This window comes from Saccopteryx leptura, chromosome 2 (genome assembly GCF_036850995.1).
Source record: "Saccopteryx leptura isolate mSacLep1 chromosome 2, mSacLep1_pri_phased_curated, whole genome shotgun sequence".
Classification (NCBI taxonomy): Eukaryota; Metazoa; Chordata; class Mammalia; order Chiroptera; family Emballonuridae; genus Saccopteryx; species Saccopteryx leptura.
In genome coordinates this window covers 118,583,186-118,608,452 of record NC_089504.1, presented here as the reverse complement: position 1 = coordinate 118,608,452, position 25,267 = coordinate 118,583,186, and the positions used below count along the sequence as shown (strand labels likewise).

The following is a 25,267-nucleotide window of genomic DNA, read 5'->3' as shown; positions in this document are numbered from 1 at the left end:
CAATTGCCAATGCTACACCAGTAAAAATATAGCTAAATCAAGTTCTTTTATACAAACCTTAATTTGACTTTCTAATTCTTCAGTTTTCTGTTCTAAAGACAGGTGTTTCTCTTTATATTCTTTAAAATGACTTTCCAGCTGACTGCAATATTCTTGCTTATCTTGCAACTTTGTAGTGACCTGATCCAACTGAGTAGTGATCTTATTTAACTCCTATAGAGAAAGAGAAGAAACTTCGGTAAGGTTTACTTTATTGTAGTGCACAAATATTTGGTCAAAGTAAAATTAAAACTCTAATTTCATTTCAGAAACTATTTGGAGTAAGATCACAGGTAAGTCTAACAATAATTTAGTGGTTAAACTTATCCACCAATATAATAAACCTGAACTTGTGCATAGTCTGAGATACTAGGTTTATATGCAGAACAGTTCGATAACTTTTTCTAGAAAGTCAAGAGATACAAAAGAATAATAAGCTAATAATAAAACAATGCTTTTATAACTAAATGTTTTCAATGTTCAAGACACCCTTTTCTAAAATAACATTAAAAAATATGATTACATCTATGATACTTGTTCAATTCATTTGGAATATCTAGATAAACAGAGAGAACAAAATAAAAGTTACTAGCAAATCCACCACCCACAGATAATCACTATTAACATTTTGATAACTTTTCTTGAAGTCTTTTCTGTATGGTAGTTTCTATTTTTTAATTTGTACTTTCAAAATAAAAATAGGATCTCACATTACTTACTATTTTATGTAATCACTTTTGTTGTTATATAACAATGCACTATGAAACTTACATTTTCTAAAATATCATTAAACTTGAGTGCATAGATTTCCATTACATTGATACAGGCTGTTTTATTATACAAATGCCCTATTTTAGAGTATTAGATTACTATTAAACTTTCTGCATTTATTAACAGACATACAAACAGCATCCTTAAAGCTATAATTATTCCCTTAAAGGACTAAAAGTGAGCTAGAATATATGAAAAATCCTAAGGTTCTTGAAATAGACTGCCAAGCAGCTTTCCCTACCACCATCAAAAGATTGGCCTAATATATAAATATATATACAACCCACTAGGAGTGTATGAAAGTGCCTTGTTTTCTACACTAACTCTAACCCTTCAAGTATTATTAAATTCACACACATTTTACCTCATTAAGGGCATATTTCATTGTTATCTTAATTTGCAACTGATTCTTAGTGAACTTGAATATTTCTAATATAGTTTTAATCATTCACTTTTTTATAAGTTCACTTATTTTGTAAAAGTGTTTTAAATATCAAGGCTATTGATATTTCAGACATACTTCAGAAAATATTTTATTCTTTTGCTATTAGCTTTAGAATTTTGTTAGTAATATTTTTGGCAGCTAAATTTTAAACTTTTATGTGGTTATTCTTATAAATTATTTTTCATTACAGTTTCTAGTACTGATCTTATGCTTGTAGAATACTTTCCAGATGTGTTTAGCAATAATGTAAGTAAAAAGTAAGTTGCAGAATAACATATCTATGTGCAAAAAAGAAAAATAACTGTGTGTGTGTGAATTTGTTCAATGCTTATAGAAGTCTAGTATACATATCAAATTTAATAGCCAATAATCCATCTAAGGAGTAGAGTTTAGGACCAATATAGAAAACAGTTGTGCTGTTAACTTGATATACTACAATATTGTTTTAAAAAACTGGACTAACAACCAGTATATTACTTCTCAAGTAAAATATAAATTTGTGTGTGTGTGTGACAGAGAGAGACAGAGAGAGGACCAGATAGGGACAGACAGGAAAGGAGAGAGATGAGGAGCATCAATTCTTTGTTGTGACACCTTAGTTGTTTATTGATTGCTTTCTCATATGTGCCTTGACCATCAGGCTACAGCAGACTGAGTGACTCCTTGCTCAAGCTAGCGACCTTGGGCTCAAGCTGGTGAGCCTTGCTCAAACCAGATGAGCCCTCGCTCAAGCCAGCAACCTTGGGGTTTCGAACCTGGGTCCTCTGCATCCTAGTCCTATGCTCTATCTACTATGCCACCCCCTGGTCAGGCTAAAATATAAATTTTAAAAATGCTTAAATGTACAAAGAATAATCTACCAGCATTTTGATTTTGCCCCTAAGAAGGAAGATTTTTAGCCCTGGACAGTTGGCTCAGTGGTAGAGCATCAGCTTGTGGAAGTTCTGGGTTCGATTCCTGGTCAGGACACACAGGAGAAGTGACCATCTGCTTCTCCTCTCTCCCTCTCCCTCTCCTGCAGCCAAGATTCAATTGCTTCGAGCAAGTTGGCCCCAGCTGCTGAGGATGGCTACATGGCCTCACCTCAGGCACTAAAATATGCTGCTCACAAAAATTAGGAGGTATTTCAAAATAAATATGAAGTAATAAAAAAAGAAGCATTTGATTATTTTTATTAAACATCAGAAAAGCAAACAACAAGTAAAAGAAAGTTGTTCAATTATGCAAATGAGATGCAAAACCAACTTTTATTTCATTGTTGAAAATACACTATACAAAAGGCTAAAAGTACTGGAGTATATGCACGTTCCCTGATCCCCTAAATTTTGTGAGGAGTGTAACTCAGTTGCCTCAGTAACAGAGCAGCAGCCCTAGATGAGCAGAGCATTTTCCTATAGGGGGCTTGCCCATTGCCAGGTGGGTCCCAGCCGGGATGGGACACATGTGGGAGTCTGTCTCTGCCTCTCTGCCTCTCAATTAAAAGAAGAAAAAGAAAAAGGAGGAGGAAGAGGAGAGGAAAAGGAAGAAGAAAAGAGGAGGAAGAAGAAGAGTAGAAAGAAGACAAGGAGGAAGAAGAAGAGGAAGAGGAGGAAGAGGAGGAAGAGGAAGTAGAGGAGGAGGAGGAGGAAAAAGAAGAGGAAGAAGAGAAAAGAAGAAGAAGAGGAGGAAGAAGAAAAGAAGAGGAAGAAGAGGAAGAGGGAGAAGAGGAAGAGGAGGAAAAGGAGCAAGAAGAAGAGAAAGAAGAAGAGGAGGAGGAGGAGGAAGAGGAGGAGGATATTACTTTATCAGAAATATTAGAAAGGTAACATCTAGATTCCCTCCAGCCTCTGTTGACTCCTACCCCCCAAAAAAAGAAATTCCTATTACTGAGATGGAATACATGTTATCTTTTCTGCTTCCAAGTGGTAAGTATATCTGACTTTGGACCAAATGGTTACAAAACAGATGAGTTAGCCTGTCTCTCTCTCCCAATTACAGGCACTTGATGAGATGAAGCAACAATTCAACAATTAAGAATAAGTATTTCAGCTCCACACCAACTTCTAGGCTAGGAAGTAAATACTAAGAAGCCCAACCATAGCTGCACTCCAGGTGAGCTTATCAAAACCAAAAATAATAGTTTTACTTCATCTGTCTGCCTCCTGCATCTACCACTCCAAATGGTCCTGAACTCAGTAAGAAATGAATGGGAATAAACAAGTCAACCACAACATTATATAAAACTGAATATCATCTTTATACACATTTGCAATTAATTTATCTACCAGAACATTAGGTTATGGTATGAACTACAACAGGTTCCCTTACCTGCTGTTTATCTTGTAATGCATTTTGGGCTGTGTCCAAATGATTTTGAAGATCTGCTCTTTGAGCAGTTTTTGCTGCTTCTGCTGATAGCAATAATTCAGTTTTGGCTTTAATCTGTAACAAAATTTACAAGTCATTTAATCCATATTTAATTCTTGATTTCCTCTTGTTTGACAATATATTGATTGCTTTTGTTCCTAAGTAATTTAAAATTTAAAGTCTTGTGGCAAAAACATAAGGATTTAAATACTAAAAAATTAGTGATAATCCCCCAAACAGAAATGAGTAGGGGGGAAGATTCCTAATAATGTTTGGATAAATGACAAAAAGATATTCCTATATCCACCAAAACACGTCTTCCTTTCTTAAACTAGACATCCACTTATTGGGTCATGATATGCAATATTTGATCATATGACAAATAATTATATTTTAAAAAGAAAGAAATGTATATCCTTATATTCCAAGTTGTTATATTATTTCTTATTTTCAATGGAATTAATCTTCTAAAATAAAGAAAACTGAGACTTAAGACATGTTTCTATAACTTCCTCTACTATAGTATAAAATAAAAAAGCAATGAGAATGGAGAAAGAACTATGTCTTCATTCCCACCCCATAACTGATTTACTGAGCAAAACTTCTGTATTGACCTCTGAAAAAATATATGTTTATAAACATAAAGTGACAAGATGGCAATGGAGTAGGCAGACATACCAACTTCCACCTCCAAGAACCAAAGTGGATTACAACTTAATTTTAAGAACCATTATTTGGAAAAACCAACTTTGGACTAAACTAAGAGGACTCTTCAAACAAGGAACACTGAAGAAACCACACTGAGACTGGTAGGAAAAGCAGAAACATGGAGAGGGCTACGCAGCTCCCCAGAGCAAATGGCAACCCAGAGAGACTCGCATGGCAGGAAGTGAATTTAGCTGAGAGGGGAGCGTCCTGAGTCCCAGGAACAAAGCCCCAGCCTGCAGCCCCAGAGCCCAGAAGAGGCATATGGACAGTAGTTAGCTGTGAAACAAGTCAGGATACTGTTTGTGAGAAACAGACAGATTTCTCAGACCCAGGATTCTTCTTAAAGGGACAGCACAGAAAACCTCTTTCACAACCACTCACCCAGGCTCCAGGGGACGGGGAGAGAGAAGACGACCAGGAAGAGAGTGTAATCTAGGAGGCACAGGGAGAAATACTTTGAGGGACAGCCACCCTAATCCCTGGCCTGAATCACTCTCCAAATGTGAAATGAATATTTCCCCTGGAACCAGCAATACCAGCAAAGAAAGGCAGAACACCAGCCAAACAAGCTCTCCTGCAGCACTCAGAGCAGAGTTGCTTAGAAGGAGGGAGCTTTCAGGGCTACAGTATGGAGTGTAAGGGTCTGAGTTGCAGCGCTCCCACCCACACGGCTGAGGGCTCCTTGGAAGGCGAGCAGTGGCAGGACACACAAGCGCAGTTCTGTCAGCAAGGGGAGAAGCCGGCAGGCCACCACTGAGGCCTGGATGTGAGCTCAGTCTTGCCCCGCCAGGGCAAAAGGGACACGCAAAAGTGGTCAGGCCCAGGTGTGGGCCAGCCTACAATCCTGCCTGCGGGGGAAGGGCGAGAGCCCCGGAAGAGGTGGAGATCTGCCGCTGAGCAAGGGCCGCAGGCATGCAGCCCCGCCCAGCCCACAGAACAGAGGCTTGCAGCAGACCCAGGGGGCTCTTCCTGCAGTGGTGGGGTGAAAGCCCAGAACAGGCGAAGACCCGTGACTGAGCATGGGTGCGCAGCCCTGCCTGGCTGGCAGAGCCGAGGCTTGCAGCCGACCTGCGAGCGGACTTTCCTGTGGGGGTGGGCGAAAGCCTGGAATCAGGTGGAGACCTGAAGCTGAGCGAAAGTGCTCACCCCTGCCTGCGGTGCCGAGGCTTACGGCACAGGCACGGTGTATAACCCCACCCGCAGGGGCAAGGCAAAGGCCGAGGCCGGTGAGGCTTATAGACTTGGGCACAAGATCACAGCCCCTCCTGTAAAGAAGAGGCGGAAACCGCAGCAACAGCCCCAGTGCGCTGACACCAGCACGCCCATACCCAAACGCCCTAGGCAGCAGCCACAGAAGGTGTGGCGGGACTGCAGACAGACCACACCTAGGGAAAACTGAGGCCACACCTATTGGACTTCAGTGGCCAAACCTTCTTATACACAGACAAAATGGGAAGGCAGAGACATGCAACACAAATGAATCAAGAGAAATCCCCAGGAAAGGATCTGAAGGAGTCAGATATAACCAAATTACCGAGTGCAGAGTTTAAAATAATGATTGTTAAGATGCTCAAAGATCTTAGAACAACAATAGATAGTCATTATAAACACTTAAATAAAGAGCTGGCAAATATAAAAAGGGTCATGAAAATAATAAAAATGAATCAGTCAGAAATGACAAATACAATATCAGAAACGAAGACCACAGTGGAGAAATTAAAAGCAGGATGGATGAAGCTGAGGATCAAATCAGCAAGTTAGAGGATAAGATAAATGAAGGCACAAAAGCAGAGCAGGATAAAGAAAAGAGACTCAAAAAGTCTGGGGAAACTCTAAGAGAGCTCTGTGACAACATGAAGAGAAATAACATCCACATCATAGGGGTTCCTGAAAAAGAAGAGAAAGAACAAGGGATAGAGACTTTGTTCAATCTATCACAGCTGAAAACTTCCCTAAATTAATGCAGGAAAACATCTCACAAGTTCAAGAAGCACAGAGAACTCCATTAAAGAGAAACCCAAAGAAATCTACACCAAGACACATCTTAATTAAAATACCAAAGCTAAGTGATAAACAGAAAATATTAAAAGCTGCTAGAGGAAAAAAAGGCTATCACCTACAAAGGAGCCCCCATCAGGATGACATCAGAATTCTCAACAGAAATACTTGAAACCAGAAGGGAATGGCAAGAAATATTCAAAGTAATGCAGAACAAGAGCCTACTATCAAGACTACTTTATCCAGCAAGGCTATCATTTAAAATTGAAGGAGAAAGAAAAAGTTTACCAGACAAAACAAAAAACAAAAAAAAAACAACAACAAGAAATTCACTACAACCAAACCAATGCTGCAAGAAATGCTAAGGGGCCTGCTGTAAACAGATCAAAGGGGAAAAAGAATATAGCAAAAGAGAAATACAGCTTTAAAGAATACAATGGCAATAAACAACTACATATCAATTATAACCTTAAATGTAAATGGATTAAATGATCCAATCAAAAGACAAGGTAGCTACATGGATAACAAAACAGGACCCATAAATATGCTGTTTACAAGAGACACACCTAAAAACAAGATAAACATAGACTGAAGGTAAAAGGATGAAAAAAAATATTTCATGTATATGGAAATGAAAAAAAAGCTGGGGTAACAATACTTATATCAGACAAAATGGACTTTAAAACAAAGGCTATAGTAAGAGATAAAGAAGGCCACTACATAATGATAAAGGGAGCAATCCAACAGAAGATATAACCATTATAAATATCTACACACCTGATATAGGAGCACCTAAATATATAAAGCAGACTTTGATAGATATAAAGGGCAAGATCTACAGAAATACTTTAATAGTAGGGGATTTCAATACCCCACTAACATCACTAGATAAATCATCAAGAAAAAAAATTTAAAAAGAAACAGCAGACTTAAAGGACACACTAGATCAACTGGATTTAATAGATATCTTCAGAACCTTTCACCCTAAAGCAGCAGAATATACATTCTTTTCAAGTACTCATGGTACATTCTCTAGGCTAGATCACAGTTTAGGGCACAAAAGCGGTCTCAACAAATTTAAGAAAATTGAAATCATATCAAGCATTTTCTCTGATCACAATGGCATGAAACTAGAAATCAACCACAACAGAAAAACTTAAAAATACTCAAGCACTTGGTAACTAAATAGCATGTTATTAAATAACGAATGGGTTAACAATGAGATCAAAGAAGAAATAAATTCCTAGAAACAAATGATAATGAGCATACATCAACTCAAAATTTATGGGACACAGCAACAGCAGTCCTGAGAGGGAAGTTTATAGCATTACTGGCATAACTCAAGAAGCTAGAAAAAGCTCAAATAAACAACTTAAGCCTGCATCTAAAAGATCTAGGAAAAGAACAGCAAATAAATCCCAGAGGTAGTAGAAGGAAGGAAATAAAAAAGATCAGAGTGGAAATAAGTGACATAGAGGCTAAAGAAACAATACAGAGGATCAATGAAACCAGGAGCTGGTTCTTTAAAAAGGTAAACAAGATCGATGAACCTTTAACCAGACTCACCAAGAAAAAAAGAGAGAGGACTCAAATAAATAAAATTAGAAATGAGAGTGGAGAAATAACAACTGACACAACAGAAATATAAAATATTGTGAGAAAATACTATGAAGAACAGTATGCCAAAAAACTAGACAACCTAGATAAAATGGACAAATTCCTTGAAACAAACAATCTTCCAAAAATCAATCTGGAAGAATGAGAAAACTTAGACTGATTACAACAAATGAGATTGAAACAGTTATCAAAAAACTCCCAACAAACAAAAGTCTTGGGCCTCATGGCTTCACAAGTGAATTGTACCAAATATTCAAAGAAGAATTAACTCCTATCCTTCTCAAGCTATTTCAAAAAATTCAAGAGGAAGGAAGACTTCCAACCTCCTTTTATGAGGCAAGCATAATTCTGATTCCAAAACCAGGCAAAGACAACACAAAGAAAGAAAATTATAGGCCAATATCCCAGATGAATTTAGATGCTAAAATCCTCAACAAAATATTAGCAAACCGGATCCAGCAATATAAAAAAAAATCATACTTCATGATCAAGTAGGATTTATTCTCGGGAGGCAAGGCTAGTACAACATTCACAAATCAATCAATATGATTCATCACATAAACAAAAGGAAGGAGAGAAACCACATGATAATTTCAATAGATGCACAAAAAGCATTTGATAAAATCCAGCACCCATTCATGACAAAACTCTCAGCAAAGTGGGAATACAAGGAACATACCTCAACATGATAAAGGCCATCTAAAACAAACCCACAACCAACATCATACTCAATGGGCAAAAATTAAAAGCAATTCCCTTAAGATCAGGAACAAGTCAGGGGTGCCCCCTTTCACCACTCTTATTCAACATAGTCCTGAAAGTCCTAGCCACAGCAATCAGACAAGAAGAAGAAATAAAAGGCATTCAAGTTGGAAAAGTAGAAGTAAAACTATCATTATTTGCAGATGATATGATACTGTATATAGAAAACCCTAAATTCTCAGTCAAAAAACTACTGGACCCGATAAATGAATTCAGCAAGGTAGCAGGATATAAAATTAATACTCAGAAATCAGAGGCATTTTTATACACTAACAATGAACTGTCAGAAAGAGAAATTAAGAAAACAATCCAACTTCACTATTGCAACAACAAAAAAATAAAGTACCTAGGAGTAAATTTAACCAAGGAGACTAAAGACTTGTCCTCGGAAAATTATAAAACGTTGATAAAAGAAATCAGGGAAGCTATAAACAAGTGGAAGCATATACCATGCTCATGGTTAGGATGATGCTCATCATTAAAATGTCTATATTACCCAAAGCAATTTATTAATTCAATGCAATACCAATTAAAATACCAATGACATACTTCAAAGATATAGAACACACATTCCAAAAATTTACATGGAACCAAAAAAGAATATGAATAGCCTCAGCAATCTTGAAAAGGAAGAATAAAGTGGGAGGTATCACACTTCCTGATACCAAGTTATACTACAAGGCCATTGTACTCAGAACAGCCTGGTACTGGCATAAGAACAGGTACATAGATCAACGGAACAGAACAGAGAACCCAGAAATAAACCCACACCCTCTTCAACAAACGGTGTTGGGAAAACTGGACAGCTACCTGCAAAAAATGAAACTAGACCACCAACTTACACCATTCACAAAAATAAACTCAAAATGGATAAAAGACTTAAATGTAAGCCGTGAAACCATAGCATCTTAGAAGAAAACATAGGCAGTAAGCTCTCCAACATCTCTTGCAGCAACATATTTGCCGATTTATCTCCACGGGCAAGTGAAATAAAAGACAGGATAAACAAATGGGACTATATCAAACTAAAAAGCTTTTGCACAGCTAAACACAATATGAACAGAATAAAAAGACAAACTATACAATGGGAGAACATATTTGACAATACGTCTGATAAGGGGTTAATAACCAAAATTTATAAAGAACTTGTAAAACTCAACACCAGGAAGACAAACAATCTAATCAAAAAATGGGCAAAAGAAATGAATAGACACTTCTCCAAAGAGGACATACAGATAGCCAATAGGCAGATGAAAAAATGCCCTACATCACTAATCATTAGAGAAATGCAAATTAAAACCACAATGAGATATCACCTCACACCAGTCAGAATGGCGCTCATCAACCAAACAACACAGAATAAGTGCTGGCGAGGATGTGGAGAAAAGGGAACTCTCCTGCACTGCTGGTGGGAATGCAGACTGGTATAGCCACTGTGGAAAACAGTATGAAGATTCCTCAAAAAATTAAAAATCAAACTGCCTTTTGGCCTAGCTATTCCACTTTTAGGAATATACCCCAAGAACACCATAGCCCTGTTTCAAAAAGAGAAATGCACCCCCATGTTTATGGCAGCATTGTTCACAATAGTGAAGATCTGGAAACAGTCCAAGTTTCTGTCAGTGGATGAGTGGATTCAAAAGCTTTGGTACATAAATACTGTGTACCATAAGAAATGATGACATCGGATCATTTACAACATGGATGGACTTGATAATGTTATACCAGCCATAAGAAATGATGACATCGGATCATTTACAACATGGATGGACTTGATAATGTTATACCAGCCATAAGAAATGATGACATCGGATCATTTACAACATGGATGGACCTTGATAACGTTATACTGAGTGAAATAAGTAAATCAGAAAAAACTAAGAACTATATGATTCCATAAGTGGGACATGAAAATGAGACTCAGAGACATGGACAAGAGTGTGGTGGTTTCCGGGGATGGGGGTGTAGGCACACAAAGAAAACTAGATAGAAGGTGACGGAAGACAATTAGACTTTGGGTGATGGGAATGGAACATAATCAAATGTCAAAATAACCTGGAGATGTTTTCTCTGAACATATGTACCCTGATTTATCAATGTCACCCCATTAAAATTAATAAAAAAACAAAAACATAAAGGTACCATAAAAATCAAACTTTTAAAGTAAAATTAAAAAGAAAACAAAGTCAAATAACCTAGAAATCTAATGGTATAATATCAAACTACTTTGAACTTCATAAGCAATTAGAACTTCATGAAAACAAAGCAAAAAACCCCAGTATTTTCAGGAAGTTTGCTGGAAGGAAGGAAGGAAGGGAGGGAGGGAGGGAGGGAGGGAGGGAGGAAGGGAGGGAGGGAGGGAAAGAGAAAGAGAGAGAGAGAGAGAGGGAGGGAAGGAGGGAGGGAGGGAGGGAGGGAAAGAAAGAGAAAGAAGAGAGAGAGAAAGAAAAGAAAAAAGAAAAGAAAAAAGAAAGAAAGAAAGCTAACAGTAAAGCTTAACAAATTGTTTAAACACAATCCATTATTCAATTCCTATTCCCTATTTTTTTTCATTAATGAGAGAGAAAGGGAAATGGGACAGGGAAGGTTGGGGGAAGGCAAGGGACAAAAAGAAGCAGAGGAAAACAATTTAAAAGATTTGATGGCCTAAAAAATAGGGTTTTATTCAAACAAACTCATTAAATTGTATAACTCAATATTACCTGTATGTCAAGCTGAGAGACCTTCTCCTTGCTTTCACTTAATTGGCTGTTTAATTCATTGACACTGGTTTCTAGGGAAAGGACACGATCTTGTGCAGCTCTAAGATGCGCTTTCTGCTCCTGCACCTGGTCATGCAAATTCTCTTGTGCTTGTTTATGACTTTCTGACTGATTCTTCAGCTTCTCTGTTAGTTGAGTTACCTACAACATTAGCAAGACTCTAAGTATGAAGGTCACAAATGGTATAACAAGAACTAAGACACTCAAATTTAAGTACCACAATAATATTAAAGTACATTATAATAGGTTATCTCAAAATTTTTTTAAAGAAAAAATTTCACATCTTTCTAAAAATAAGTAAACACAGTATCTCAAAATCATAAGAAATAACATAAAATTCAGCAATTCCTACTATTTTAAATCCATTTCTATTGAGCAATAATTTATATGAAATAGAGCTAACCCAATTGAATTGTATAGTTTGAGATTTGATAAATGTACATACACTCATTTAACCACCACAATCAAGATACAGAATATTTCAATTTCCCCAATAAGTTTCCTTATGCCCCTTTGTAATCAGTACCCTCCACTCATCTCTAACCCCAATCATGAATCTGGTTGAGCAATAAAGGTTCTTTGTATATTCTGGATAGTTCTAAATTGTCATATATATATATTATAAATATTTTGTTCTAGCCTTGGCTTTTAATTTCATAATGATATATTTTGAAGAGTATGCATTTTTAATTTAGATAAAATCCAATTCATCTGATTTTTTTTTTTTTTTTTTGTATACCTCGCTTGGAGCTCATTGAGTTTCATGAATGTGGATTCACATTTTTAATCAAATTCAAAATTTTTTCAGCCATTATTTCTATACATACATTTTTTCCTCCTCCCCACCCTTCAATTATTATATGATACTGTCTCACGGGTCATTAATAAGGCACTGTTCATTTTTTTCTAGCCTTTTTTCTCTCTGTGTTTTGTTTTGGACATTTTCAATTACCTTTTCTTTATGTTCATTGATATTAGTTTCTTCTTGCTTAATCTATTAAGCTCATCCAATAAAATTTTTATTTCAGATCTCTTTTTAAAATCTTTAGAATAGTGACTTTCAACATTTTTCATCTCATGGAATATTTAAGTAATCACTAAAATTCTGAGGCACTCCAAAAAACATATTTTTTGCCAATATGACTAAAAAATAAATATAATTTTATTCATTCACACCAAATGACCATTGCTGTGTTGGATGTTGTCACTTTTTTGTTTGACACTCTAAGGGAAAAGAGGTCAGTACCCTTGACTAAATAGCCAGATATTGCATGTTTTAAAATTCTTGTGGCATACCAGTGTACTGTGACACAATGATTGAAAATCACTGCTCTAGAAATTCTACTTTGCTCTGTTTTACTGGTTCCACTTCTATTTCTGTTATTATGTATTTTTTTTATCCATGTTATTCTAAGAACTTCTTAAAGTACTTGTCTGTTGACTCCATCATTTCTCATTTCAGAATGTCTTTCCATTGAATGATAGTTCTCCTGCTCATAGCTCACATGTTCACTGCTTCTTCTTCATATGTCTAATAATGTTTTGATAATTATTGTGGCAGCTCTGGATTTTGCTGTCTTCTTTCAAAAAAATATTTAATTTTGTTTCAGCAGGCAGTTAGTATACTTGTGGTTCAGCTGGATTCTTTGACTTGTTTTTATGTTTTGTTAGGTTGAATACGCACCAGCTTTTTACTATAGGGCTAGTTTAAAGTTACTTCTAAGGTGTGACATTTCTGGGGTTTCTACTGACTTCCCTGAAGCATTCACCCACATCTTTCTTCTCTGACTGGCTAAATAATCTAACATTTCTCAGTCAGTGAATCTGATAATTTTTCAGCCTACAGCTCCTAATAATTATTCACTGTTTGGCCTCATGGAATCTCAAAGCTTAATATTCAGGCCCTGGCCAGTTGGCTCAGTGGTAGAGCATCAGCCCGGCATGTGGAAGTTCTGGGTTCAATTCCTATCAGGGTACATAGGAGAAGTGACCATCTGCTTCTCCACCCCTCCTTCTCCTCTCTCTCATACTGTCTCTCTCTCCCCCTCCTGCAGCCATGGCTCAAATGGTTCAAGTAAGTTGGCCCCAGACACTGAGGATGCCTCCATGGCCTCGCCTCAGGCGCTAAAATAGCTCGGTTGCTGAGCAATGGAGCACCAGCAATAGCACCGTTGCTCGGAAAACAAACAGCAGCCCCAGATTGGCAGAGTACCAGCCCCAGATGGGGGTTTCCAGGTGGATCCCAGTCAGGGTGCATGTGGGAGTCTGTCTCTCTGCCTCTCTGCCTCTCACTTAGGAAAAAAAAAAGCTTAATATTCAGCCAAAGATTTAAGTGGGTCCCTACACAGATTGCTCCCCATATTTTCCCCCCTCTCTGATATTCTGCCCTGAAAATTTGAGCTGCCTCAATTTCTTCAGTCTCTGACTCCTCAATTCAATGAGATCACTGTGCTTTCCTTTGATTTCCTCACCTGTACCAGAGTCTGGCAAGTGACTTCATGACCACAGTTGGAGTAGATGAAAGATGCAATTCACCTGTTTCTCTTCTCTCAGGGATCAAAGCCCTGTTCTGCCTGTTGTACAATGTCTGAAAACAGTGGTTTTATACATTTTTTCCCAATTTCCTAGTTTTTTACCATGGGAGGATTAAAGAAGTACCAGTTCCTCCAGCACAGCCAGAAGCAGAAGTACATAGATTTTTATTTATACTTTTATAAAAAATGCATAGGTTTTTATGGTCATATCTATATGATAAGCAATGTTAAGTTGTATGCTAGTTACAACTAAAAACTAGTCTAAAGAATTGTTCATGAAAACTGGTAACCAAGGCCAACTTTGAAACTTGAAGAAAAAAATCATATTATATTCTAATACCCAAATTAAAAAATATGACCTAATGATACTTTAATACTTTCTCATTTAGATAATTATAATTCTCTCATTGGACGATTCTTCCCAAAAAAGCAACTATAAATTCTGAAAAGTTTTTATAAAAACTGAAAAGTTTCAAAATGTATTAAGCTTAATTTTAAGTTCCTCTTAAACTACATACAAATGTTAAAATATGGTAACATCAAAATTATTATTAGTTATATATCCCAAAGACATAATCAAAATATAAGTAACCACTAAGTCTGTATGCTAACCAATACAGAGTAACAACCAACATTCGACTGATACTTTTGAGTTTATGAATATATTTTATTATTCATTCTTTTTTCAAAACATAACAAAATGGTATAAGGCAAGTATAATTATTAATAACATCTCTACTTTTCAAATGAGCTAACATGGTGAAATGATTTGCTTGAGGTCATATAGGTAATAATAAGTTACATCCTGGGACATGAACTGAGGTTTCCTTTCTCAAATCATGTTAACTTAATTTCACTGCAATAGGAACCCACCTCTAAGGTAAGTGAGATAACCATAATGAAAAATCATTTAAATAAAACACGTCATAGTATTTAGAGATTTATAGTAACTTTTAGAAATAGAATAGATTTGACAAGCTTACTTGTTCCTGTAATGTATGGTTTTTTTCTTGTAACTGGTTAAGAACAGCAGTCTCCCCTTCACCAGCCTGAATTTTTGCATAAAGATCTTCTCTTTCCTTTTCTAGTAAGGAAATATTTTCTTTACTTTTCTGTAGTAAGGCTTCAAGGTTCTGGATCTTTTGGTCCTTGTCACCAATCTGACGTAGTACTTGTTCCAAATCATTCTGTAAAGAATTGAAAACTAATCTTAAGGATAGAGAACTGGAAAAATTATTCCTTAAACTTAAAATAATTGATAATAAATTTTAAAATTCAAATACTTAGTCTTACATTTTTAAACTAATCATTACATTTTAACATGGCAAATTTAACTAATCAGTACTATATATTTAATATAGATCTATATTATGGATAATAAACTGGAATTTAACAACAAAAAAACCCTTCAATTAACCACATTCTTACTGTGATATTCTGCCCTCACCACCTACTACTTTTCTTGAGACAAATGGGACTTGAGACAAACGGGACTCGTCACTATTCCTAAACCACATTGGGGACCTTCCAGCCTCAGAGCCTTTGTATTAATTGTCTCTTGTGCCTGGAACACTTCTCTCACAATCCTGGCTCTTTCCCTTTCCTTCAAATGTTTGTTCAAATGTCACCTTCTCAATCAGGCCTACTCTGACCAATACATTTAAAACGGCAGCCTTTCCCAATATACCTTCTCCTGAATATTTTTTTCTTTCCATAGCACTTACCTTCTAACACTAAATATTTACTTATTTTTCACGTTTACCTGCTTCCTTCCACCCCCTCACTATACTATATACTCCACAAAGATGAGGATTTTTGTTTGTTTTATATTCATTGATATATCTAAGACACATACTCTAAGATATCTGTTGAATGAACAGAAAAATAAATGACTATATTCTAACACACATATGCAAGAAGACTCACTTCCGTACCACAAAAGTACTCTTCTATTGATACATCAAGGGATCCCTCTTCTACTTTACCAAAGTCATGTTACACAACACAATGTAACAGCCCACATCCAGAACAATGCCCACTACTATTTTTAAGCTGTGGACCCATAGCCTTTGCCTCTGCCTCAGTTGTCTTAAGGATAGAGATCCTCTACCCAGAACAAGGCTCTAACAAAACCCTCAGCAAATCTTACCATCACTCACACTACCTGTGACACAGAGCTAGCAACAACCTGGGATTCTCCATATTAAAATATTAAATATTAAATGAATCCTCAATATTAAATTAATTCTCAATATTAAAATATTGAGAATACTGTGGCAATATTAAAATATTTTAGATCAGGCACTTTTAAACATGTTTCCTATCCCTCTAAGCTTCAATCACAAAATAACGCAAGACAACCTACCTCTCTGCTCTCACCCTCTTTCTTGCCACTAATGATCCCCTTTCCATGTTCCACTAATCTGTTAGAACCATAGGCCTAAGCCTCCTTCCAGTTACTCTATTTCCAAGGTGTAAACAATACGTGTTCACCTTTTCAGAGTTTGATTCCCCCTCAACCCTCTCTGATACGAAGGCCTATCCCTCTGGAAAAGCAGGGGATGTTGATCCTTTCCTGCTTTTTCACTACAACTGCTCTCCCCTATGTGAATGTTTCATGCTGCTTTGGAGACTGATTCATTTATTCTACCCTCTATTCTGTGTTGCTGTCATCTATAAATCCCTACCTCATTCACTGAAGACTTGAGACCTGATTTAGTCTTTCTCTCAATCCCAATTTCTGCCAATTTCCTGGGAAATACAAAATACATAGAGAATTAAAAGCACAACCTCAACATTCATATCACCTTAATTCCTATACCTTTACTCACTCTATTCAATCATTCACATGTAAAATCTTGTAATCACCTGAAATTGTTCCAGATGAAAACCTCATCTACACTACTCTGTGACCACAACTTCCTGGCCATCTCCCAATTTCATGACCCCATTTCTGCTCTTCACTGTCAGAGACATAAACATCAATTTTCTTCTGGCTGATTTAGGAAAAGCCCAGCTTGTCTTCACATATGAATATGAACTAACTTTAACACTTCTTTCAACTACATTCTTCTCCATTTCCTTTTACCCCCAAATTTGCAATATAGCCACCCCAAAAGAAGCCCAATCCTAGACCAATACTGCAGTCTGCTTCCTTCACCCCTACCTTTCTCAGTACTGTTAGAGCAAAATCACAAAATTCTACAGATTGGTGCCACTACAAATTTCTAAACTCCAACCTCCATTTTCAGAATTATCTTGTCAATCCTTATACTTAGTGAGGTTCTCATCCTCAAATATTTCCCTCAATAACCATGTAAAAGCTTCAATACTCTCTCAAACTCTTAGTCTCTGATTGCTTGACAGTGAGCTATTATCTTCAACTTTATACAAAAGGGGGCAGGAGAATCTTCAGGAATATCCACCCTGATTTTCTATCTCCTTACCCATAAAATTATATACACTCAATTTGCCTTCTTTCCTCAAGCTTCAAAGGATATTCTTCAGAGAATAAATTCAAATTTAACACCACTTACTGTATCAGTGACATCATAGCTTTTTTCAATACCTTATTCCTTCAGTCACTTCTCCTCCAGCATCCTCAATGACTCCCTATCAGTCCTTTTGTCCCAGACTATAAACATGTGCAGATAGTTCTCTCTCTCTCCCAAACACTTTCTGAACCAAGCCCCACTCCAGTTTCTGTCCAGTCTTTACACAATTCACATCTAAATTTCAAAAGTAATGCATATTCGTTTTACTAACTCCCTAGTTTCTCATTTACTCATCAATCAAAAATCAGACTTTCAACTATGTCAATTTATTTAAATTATGTTTGACAAGGTCACATATTTACTCTTAATTGCTTAATCTAAGGGACATTTTTCATTCATTATGCTAGGCATTCCCACCACACACCCGCCTTTGAAGTCCTTTAGGATCCATTCTGTAAGCTCTCCTAATTACTCTGATCATTCTCTCTGTGGGTTACTCTTTTTCTACTCATCCATCCCTTAAGCACTGATGTTTTCTGGTATCTTGTGTTACTATCACCTATTTTTCTCATTATACTCTTTTAGCTGACCATATCTAGTCTAATAATTCCACTTATCCCATATATCCTGATGGTTCTCTCATAGCTAATATATATAAGCTTTAAATTATACCCATAAATGCTTCAAGACATTTCCAAAACTGCACTCATCACATTCCCCTATAAAATGTGATGGCCATGTCTCAGGTTCACTAACACAATTGATGACATCTCTGTTTACCGTGCAATCGATGTTATCAATAAGAAAATCATTCCCTTTCTCTCTCATTCACTACAACTATTAAGTCAACAAATTCTGTTTATTTTACCTCAGAAATATTACTTATATTTGACCCATAACATTATTTTTACAATTGCTTGAACTAAGATTGCTATTTTTCACCTAAAATATTGTATTTATTAATCTTTAACTGATCTCTAGTTTCAGATTATTCTCTCCAAAATCCATCTTTCACACAACCACAAGAATAATCTATTTAAAAACCAAATATGGCTATGGTACTTCTATCTTAAGACCTTCAGCTTTCTATCTTCAAGAATAAATGGCACACAAGACCTTTCATAAACTTGTACATGTCTAATATTCTGGCCTCTTCTCTAACTGATCTCTCAATTACATTCAAAGTTCTACAAAATCTAATAGTTTAGCTCACACCGGCTTCAGTATACTTGTGCTTATAACTTTTGCTTGGAGTATACTCCTCACTATTACTGTCTTTGCAACCTTAAGACATTTATGCATCCTTTGCTACTCAGATTGCCACTTCTAAGAAGCTTTTTAATGACTACTCTTTCCAGACTATATCCAATTTAGATCTGTCCTCTCTGCTACCATAATAACTTTATACACATACATACATACACCTAGAATTATACTCATGACATTTCTTTAATTAATTTTAGGACTTTTCATGTTTCCATAATGAGAGACTTTGCCTGGCCTCTTTGACATTCTTCTCTTATTCCTTCCCAGGAAATGAGAATTTAACTAATTTGGATAAAAGAATAAGCATGTTACTATCAGCCCCTTGCTCTCCCCTTAGTCTAAGAAACAGCATGTCTATTTGAAGGTAAAAAGCTGTCATTTCCAGCTTTGCCTGTGACTGGCTGAATAAATTTAATTGTGGGGTACAGTATACAAGAGCCCACTTGGCTGCAGACCTGCGCCAAATCCTCTCCCTCAGCTTTACCAACCTATTTCCTTCCTACTCATTACAGTAAAACTTCTAGAGTTATTCATATTCTTCTCTCAAACTTCTTTCCATTTTTTCTTGAACTCTCTTCATCTGGCTTTCAGTCCTCCTTCTCCATCCAAATTGCTCTCATCAATGTCATCCATGAAGTCCCTGTTGCCAAATCCAATAGGATTCTCTGTCTTCATCTTGTTTGACCTCTATCCTTTTGATTATCCAGGCCACAATCCTTGGAATCATCCTTAACGTTTTCTCAATGTCCATATCAATCTATCAGTAAACCTGTCAGCTTTACCTTTGTATATCTAGAATCTGACTGCTTCACACTATCTATACTTTTCTCCATAGGAAAGTGATATAGGTCTAACCTCTATAATTTTTTAAATTTTTTATTGAATTTATTAGGGTAGCAGTGGTTAATAAAATTATATACAACCTATATCATTTCTTATCTGGATTATTGTAGTAGTCTCTTAGCTAATTTCTTTGCTTCTATTTATGTGGCCCTACTATCTACTCTCAACACAGCAGCCAGAGTGATCCTGTGACACTGTCAGTCAGAGCCTGTTCCGCCTTTGCTCAGAAACCTCCAATGATTTCTCTTCTCAGTCAGAGTAAAAGCCTTAAAATTACCTAAGAGGCTTGACATGTTCTGACCCTCTATGATTTCTCTGTGTCCCTTTTAATTTCTCATCATTCATACCACTCCAAAGACTGGCTTCCTGATGTTCCTTAGATATACCCCTGCCTCAGCGCTTTTTAATATACTGAGGCTCATCTCTGATATCCACAGGCTCCCCCCTCCTTTCCCTCAGGACTTTCATCTTCTCAGAGGGGCCATTTCCAGCAATGCTACCTAGCATTGCGGTCACTGACAGCCAGCTCTGCAGATACTTCCTACTCCGCATCCCTTTTTTCATCTCTAGCTATTATCAACATTTAACACGCTATATGTTTTGCCTATTTATCTTGGCTCTTGTTTGTCCCTCACTAAGCTCCATGAGAGCAGACATTTTTATCTGTTTTCTTCAGTCATATCCACAGAATCACTTCCTTGGCTAAGAGCAGACATTAGCACATATTTGTTGACTGAATGATGAAAAAAACAAATAAATGAATACAATATTTTGATCCCTATCCATGAGACTCCAAAGCCACTCCAAAATCAGGAAAAAAAAGAGAGGCACATGACAGTGTTCTGTGTGCACAGCATTAGCCTGCCATTCCCCAAGGCAGCGCTGTGTCCCACTCATCTCTTTACCCGCCATGCGTGCCACTGGACCTGACACACAGTGCTCAGTAACAGTCCATGAATTAATGAAAGATCAAAGGGATAAGTGAATATCAAAGTTGAGTTCACTTCAAACATTTGGACACCCTCTTTCCCTCTCCATATAAAACCAAAGGCCCTGGCCGGTTGGCTCAGTGGTAGAGCGTCAGCCTGGTGTGCAGAAGTCCCAGGGTTCGATTCCCGGCCAGGGCACACAGGAGAAGCGCCCATCTGCTTCTCCACCCCTCCCCCTCTCCTTCCTCTCTGTCTCTCTCTTCCCCTCTCGCAGCCGAGGCTCCATTGGAGCAAAGATGGCCCGGGCACTGGGGATTGCGCCTTGGCCTCTGCCCCAGGTGCTAGAGTGGCTCTGGTCTCAAAAGAGCAACGCCCCGGAGGGGCAGAGCATCGCCCCCTGGTGGGCAGAGCGTCGCCCCCTGGTGGGCGTGCCTGGTGGATCCCGGTCGGGTGCATGCGGGAGTCTGTCTCTCCCCGTTTCCAGCTTCAGAAAAATACAAACAAACAAACAAACAAACAAAAAAAAAACCCAAAAAATGTTACCTCTTTTCATCTTCTAAGCTATTCTGTAGAATGTGTATAAATTTAAGCAATCACTTTTATTTCCTATACCAACAATTTCAATGTTCATATCATAGTTCTGAAGTAGAAGAAGACATGACCAACAAACACTACATTCTACTGTAGGAAATACAAAATGTTATTTTTTACTGAGCTAACTAAACCAGGAAATATTATTATTTTATTTTTCAAATAAGTTATTTAAACAATACACCTAAAACTAATATTGTATGTTAACAGTAATTGGAAAATTAATAAATAACAAACAATACTAAATATTAATATATTATGCAAAAATAATTTAAATAAATAATAAACCTTTTATTTCAATAGATAAATTTAATATACATTTAGTTGATAAATTAAATAATTAAATATTTTAAATAAATAAATTTACCTATAATAAATTATAAAATATTTTAGAGATAATTTTCAACATAGCAATCAAAAGAAAAAGATAAAGATTTTGATTATCCAGACATTAAAATTTATCAAAACCCTTCATAATCAAGTATTTTGCATTATCAAATTTTATCACAGCAAAAGAATAATGTCTTAACTATTACTGTTTAAAAGGCTAATAATTCAAATAATATGTACCTGAGCTTCTCGAAGTTTTGCTGTAGTATTTTGCTGAAGAGCTTGTTGGTCTTGATTCTGTTGCTTTGTTTTCTCTAATTGATGCTGCAGTTCTGTGGAATTTGTTACTTTTTCCTTCAACTTAAAAATTAACGTAGACTGTCAGTTGACAACTTAAAGGCAAAGTATTATCCTTCATAAACAGCTGGCAATACTTCAAATCTCATAATACTCAAGTCTGAATAGTAAAGTTAGACAACATATAAAATCAACCTTAAAAGCAGTATCACATTAGTTATAAAATCTTAATAGGATGATTAAGAAACCATTCCCTAGAAACAGACTCTCATTCTGAGAATACAATTCTTTCTCCAGGTTCATACTTATTTTAAATTTTTTTGTAATTATTTATTCATTTTAGAGAGAGAGGAAGAGGGGGATAGAGAAAGAAACATAAATTTGTTGTTCCACTTATTTATGCACTCATTAGTTAATTCTTGTGTGTGCCCTGACCAGGGATCAAACCCACAACCTTGGCGTTTCAGGACAACACTCTAACCAACTGAGCTATCTGGCCAGGGTATTTATTTTATTATTGTGTTTTGTATACTAATATGATTAAGGAATTAATTACATACAAATTTTTTGTAACAATAATTTAAACCATAGTATCAGTATTTGCTTTATTTTTTCTACAACAAAATTATCACTTACTGAGAAGAATGAATCATACCAATATTCCAGATGCCTCAAATCTATCAATAAATTTGCTAACAAACTCATTTGATATACTAGCTTACCTGTTCTTCTAAACGAGAAAGTTTGAGTTGTAAATCAGCCACCTGCTGTTCTTTATCCATCAGCTTTTCACTTGAGAGCTGTCTCTGTTCCTTCAGCCTGCCATGAGCTTCCCCAAGTTGGCGCTCTGTCTCCAGAAGTTTGCCATGTAACTAAAAAAGAAGAAATGTATATACATATGTGTAAACATACTTCCACCGCCATATCCTACCACCGCCTAGTTTCCAATGTTTTATTTTTCACCAATGTAAGTACAATAGCATAATTTTTATGATCCAATTAAATTTTATTCACATAAATTATGATGAATCACCTAAAACTGATTAAACACCACAGTTTCTCATTTTCTTGCTCTCTTAGGAAATACAGTAAACTAGAGAGACTCTTATTTGGACATAGTATTAAAATCGTTTGAAGAATTTAAAATAACAGAGCAAAAGTTAAATATTAAGACATACAGGACCTGTGGTGGTGCAGTGGATAAAGCATTGACCTGGAATGCTAAGGTCACCGGTTTGAAACCTTGGGCTTGCCTGGTCAAGACACAAAGGGAAGTTGATGCTTCCTGCTCCCTCCACCCCCTTCTCTCTCTCTCTCTCTAAAATGAATAAAGTCTTAAAATAAGAAGACATTCAGGGCACACTCAGACGTATTCCACAGTATTAAATATTACAATGATTCTATTGTTTTTCCATAATTATGAACCACAATTGTCTTCTAACATTGGGTATTGAGAGCACAAAGCACTCCAAAATAATCAAAATGGCAGATAATTGCTAAATAAAATAGAACAAAGGGTTTTTGTTTGTTTGTTTGTTTGTTTTTAAATATTAGGTGACCCTCATCCACTAACTCTAAAATTGCCACCTAGTTAAAATTAATGGAGAAATTTGACCTGGACCTAAAGAATTATCACTTTCTCAAATTCACTATTTTTTCTAATACCACCAGAAATAAGTTATTTTCTCTTGAGATGTGTGTGTGTCGGGTTGGGTGGGGGGAGAAAGTTCCATTAAAAAATGATAAAAATTTGTATTAATTTCCGAGAATCACTGCACAACTTCTGGGAGTGTAAAAGAAGAGAGTGGCCTAGAGATAAGAATGCAGGACCCTTGGCAAGGCTTCTAGACTAAGAATGCTCTGATACACCAGTCTCAAATCTTAAAATAAATGTATATGCCTCAGCAAAATTAAAGCATATTCTATATAATTGCTTTCAACCAAATCTATTTATGGTAAATCTTAAAATATTTAAGCATCTGTGTCATATTCATACATATGATCTATATTCACATATTTCTTCATAAAAATTCACAACTGACAAGTTAAAAATAAAGTTCTGTCAGAAAAGTAGCTACCCATTATTTTCTTATGCTATAAAAACAACCACCTATGGCTATCAAAATATATCCTATCTTTAATTTTTAAAAAAACTTAATTTCTAAAGTAAACATGTTTCCATAACTAAAAGAGGAATTAATAACAGTTAAAGAGAATGCATTTATTTCATCTTTGTCCTTAGCCAGCACCTTACCATCTGTCTCCTTTTTATTCTTCTTAAAATGCACTTATAGTGAGTTAGCACTGTAACAACTACCCAAACAGTCTCCTTCTCACTAAAAGAAGTAGGCCCAATCCTGAAAACAAATGAGGCTTTCAAAGTAAACTCATATTTCAAGCATCTAAGTGCTCAATCTCTTATAAACAGGCATCATCCAGGCCTAGATTCTAAACTTGCTCAGTAAGAATCTCCTATCATTTTTAATACATACTCAGACTTCTTCCATAAAAGTTTAGACTCATGATATTTAGATTCAGTAGAGTTCAGAAATTACTTGCAAAAAGCAACACTTAGAAAGCAGTAGTTTTTAGATCTCAACTGCCTGGTACAATCACAGGGGAAATGCTTAAATATACCAATGCCCAGAAATATGACAGAGATAGTAATTTAATTGGATCAAGGGTAAGGCCTTGATTTGGGTAATTTTTAAAATTTCCCCAGATGATTCGGATGTGCAGACAGAGTTGAGAACCTCCAAATTAAACACTTTCATTTCTCTAAAGTAACTACAGGTTGTGAGATAAAAACATATATATTTTTGATAATTTTGTCATTCATTATTGTATAATTCCTAATAAATCCCTGAACTTTAATAAAGAAATAAATCTCAAATCAAAGCTGCCCAAGAGTAGAGGCAGGCCAAAATCACTTACACAATGATGATATACCATTTTAGAATAAATACGTTAAAGAAAAATAGGTTAAGCCCTGGCCAGCTACTCAGTCAGTTAAGAGTGTCGTCCCAAAACAACAAAGTTGCGGGTTCGATCCCCGGCCAGGGCACACACGGGAAGCAACCAATGGATGTATGCTTGAGTGGAACAACAAATGAATGCTTCCCATGCCCCTCCCCTCTTCCTCTCTTCCTCTCTCTGTCTCTCCAAAAATCAATCAATCAATCAAACCTTGACCAGATATCTCGGTCGGTTGGAGTATAGTCCCAGCATGGAAGTTTCTATTTCGATTTCCCTGTCAGGGTACATATAAGAGCAGCTTGATGTTCCTGTCTCTCTCTCTCTCCCTGCCTCTCTCTCTCAAAAAGAAAAAAAAATTGGTAAATTAAAAGTAAAAATAATACACATTGAAATTATTAATAAACTGGCCTACCTTAAAGTCACATTTTTAGATATGTACATATATGTATATGTTCTTAAGTAAAGTCAATTTTGTAAACTTATATACATAATTATTTATTCATGATATTCCTAATGTTTACTATGTGCCAGGCCCTAGTCTACATGCTTTTTTACAAGT

General features: G+C 36.3%; 1 protein-coding gene across 2 annotated transcripts in view; it reads right to left on the bottom strand.

The window, feature by feature from the left end:
- Window positions 1-25,267, bottom strand: part of EEA1 (early endosome antigen 1) — a 134,171-nt gene that overhangs the window by 24,700 nt on the left and 84,204 nt on the right. For both annotated transcript variants that reach the window (XM_066368647.1, XM_066368646.1), the window contains exons 12-17: window positions 22,455-22,604; window positions 21,676-21,795; window positions 14,966-15,169; window positions 11,389-11,589; window positions 3,563-3,676; window positions 58-213 (exon numbers count right to left, since the gene is read on the bottom strand). In XM_066368647.1, coding sequence (XP_066224744.1) covers window positions 58-213; window positions 3,563-3,676; window positions 11,389-11,589; window positions 14,966-15,169; window positions 21,676-21,795; window positions 22,455-22,604 — 945 coding nt within the window. The remainder of the gene's footprint in view (window positions 1-57; window positions 214-3,562; window positions 3,677-11,388; window positions 11,590-14,965; window positions 15,170-21,675; window positions 21,796-22,454; window positions 22,605-25,267) is intronic.